This window comes from Seriola lalandi, unplaced genomic scaffold, assembly GCF_002814215.2.
Source record: "Seriola lalandi dorsalis isolate HSWRI2012SDOR001 ecotype SW California unplaced genomic scaffold, Sedor1 jcf7180002049494, whole genome shotgun sequence".
Taxonomy (NCBI): Eukaryota; Metazoa; Chordata; class Actinopteri; order Carangiformes; family Carangidae; genus Seriola; species Seriola lalandi.
Genome location: NW_019520047.1, coordinates 1 through 790, shown reverse-complemented (window position 1 = coordinate 790; position 790 = coordinate 1). Strand labels below are relative to the sequence as shown.

At 48.2% G+C, this 790-nt stretch overlaps 1 protein-coding gene across 1 annotated transcript; it reads right to left on the bottom strand.

Moving 5' to 3' along the window:
- Window positions 1-102: 102 nt before the first annotated feature.
- LOC111648817 (obscurin-like protein 1) lies at window positions 103-783 on the bottom strand (the record flags this gene model as incomplete). Its single annotated transcript, XM_023398542.2, has 2 exons — window positions 607-783; window positions 103-408 (listed from the first exon to the last, which is right to left on the bottom strand). Coding segments are annotated over exons 1-2 (481 nt in total), but the record flags the coding sequence as incomplete, so codon positions are not given.
- Window positions 784-790: the final 7 nt, after the last annotated feature.

Here is a 790-nt window from a genome sequence, read left to right as displayed (position 1 = left end):
AGTGAGGACAATTTAGCAGCGTTATACTCTCTTTAGGTTCACAGTATGATGAAATGCGCACAATAACATATGTACAATTTTACTTCACAGTCATTTCCTCACCCAGATGGACGACTTTGGGAAACTCCACATGACCACTTCGTCCGTACTTGTTGATGCAACAGACACGGAAGCGGTAGTCGCCTTCGCATGGCACGCTGTCACCAGTGACCTCAGCTGAGGTGGCGGTCTCTGTGGTGAAACACTTCTGCCACTCCTGGGAGCCCACTTCTTTTCTCTCCAGCACGAAGATGGAGCGGGTGGACGTCTGGCTGTTGGGGGCAGGAACCCAGGTGAGAAGGGCACTGTTGGGTCGATCTACGTCCATCTTGACACCCACAGGGCAGATAGGGGGACAGTGTCTTGAGGCTAAAGGACGGGGGAGAAGGATGAAGAATGTAGGAGTGAGTCATCGTGGCAGAAGGGCCTGGTTGTTAGAGAGTTCCTCATGGAATCTATTCAAGTCTAGCTTTCAACAATTTTCTTTAATATCATTCTCAGAATGTTTTGCTAACCAGCCAGAAAAACCATGAAACAAATTTTGAAATTGGTGTCTCCTAAAAGTACCTTTGACCTTGAGGCGTGATGAGGTCTTGGATCTCCCTGCGACAAAGGTCACTACCCCTGAGTCTTGATAGGCCACATTGACAAACACCAGAATGTGAGTTTTGCCAAAAGACTTGAGGATCGTCTGGTGTGTCTCGTGTAGCTTCAGACCATCTTTAAACCAGTGGACCTCCATGTCGTCATC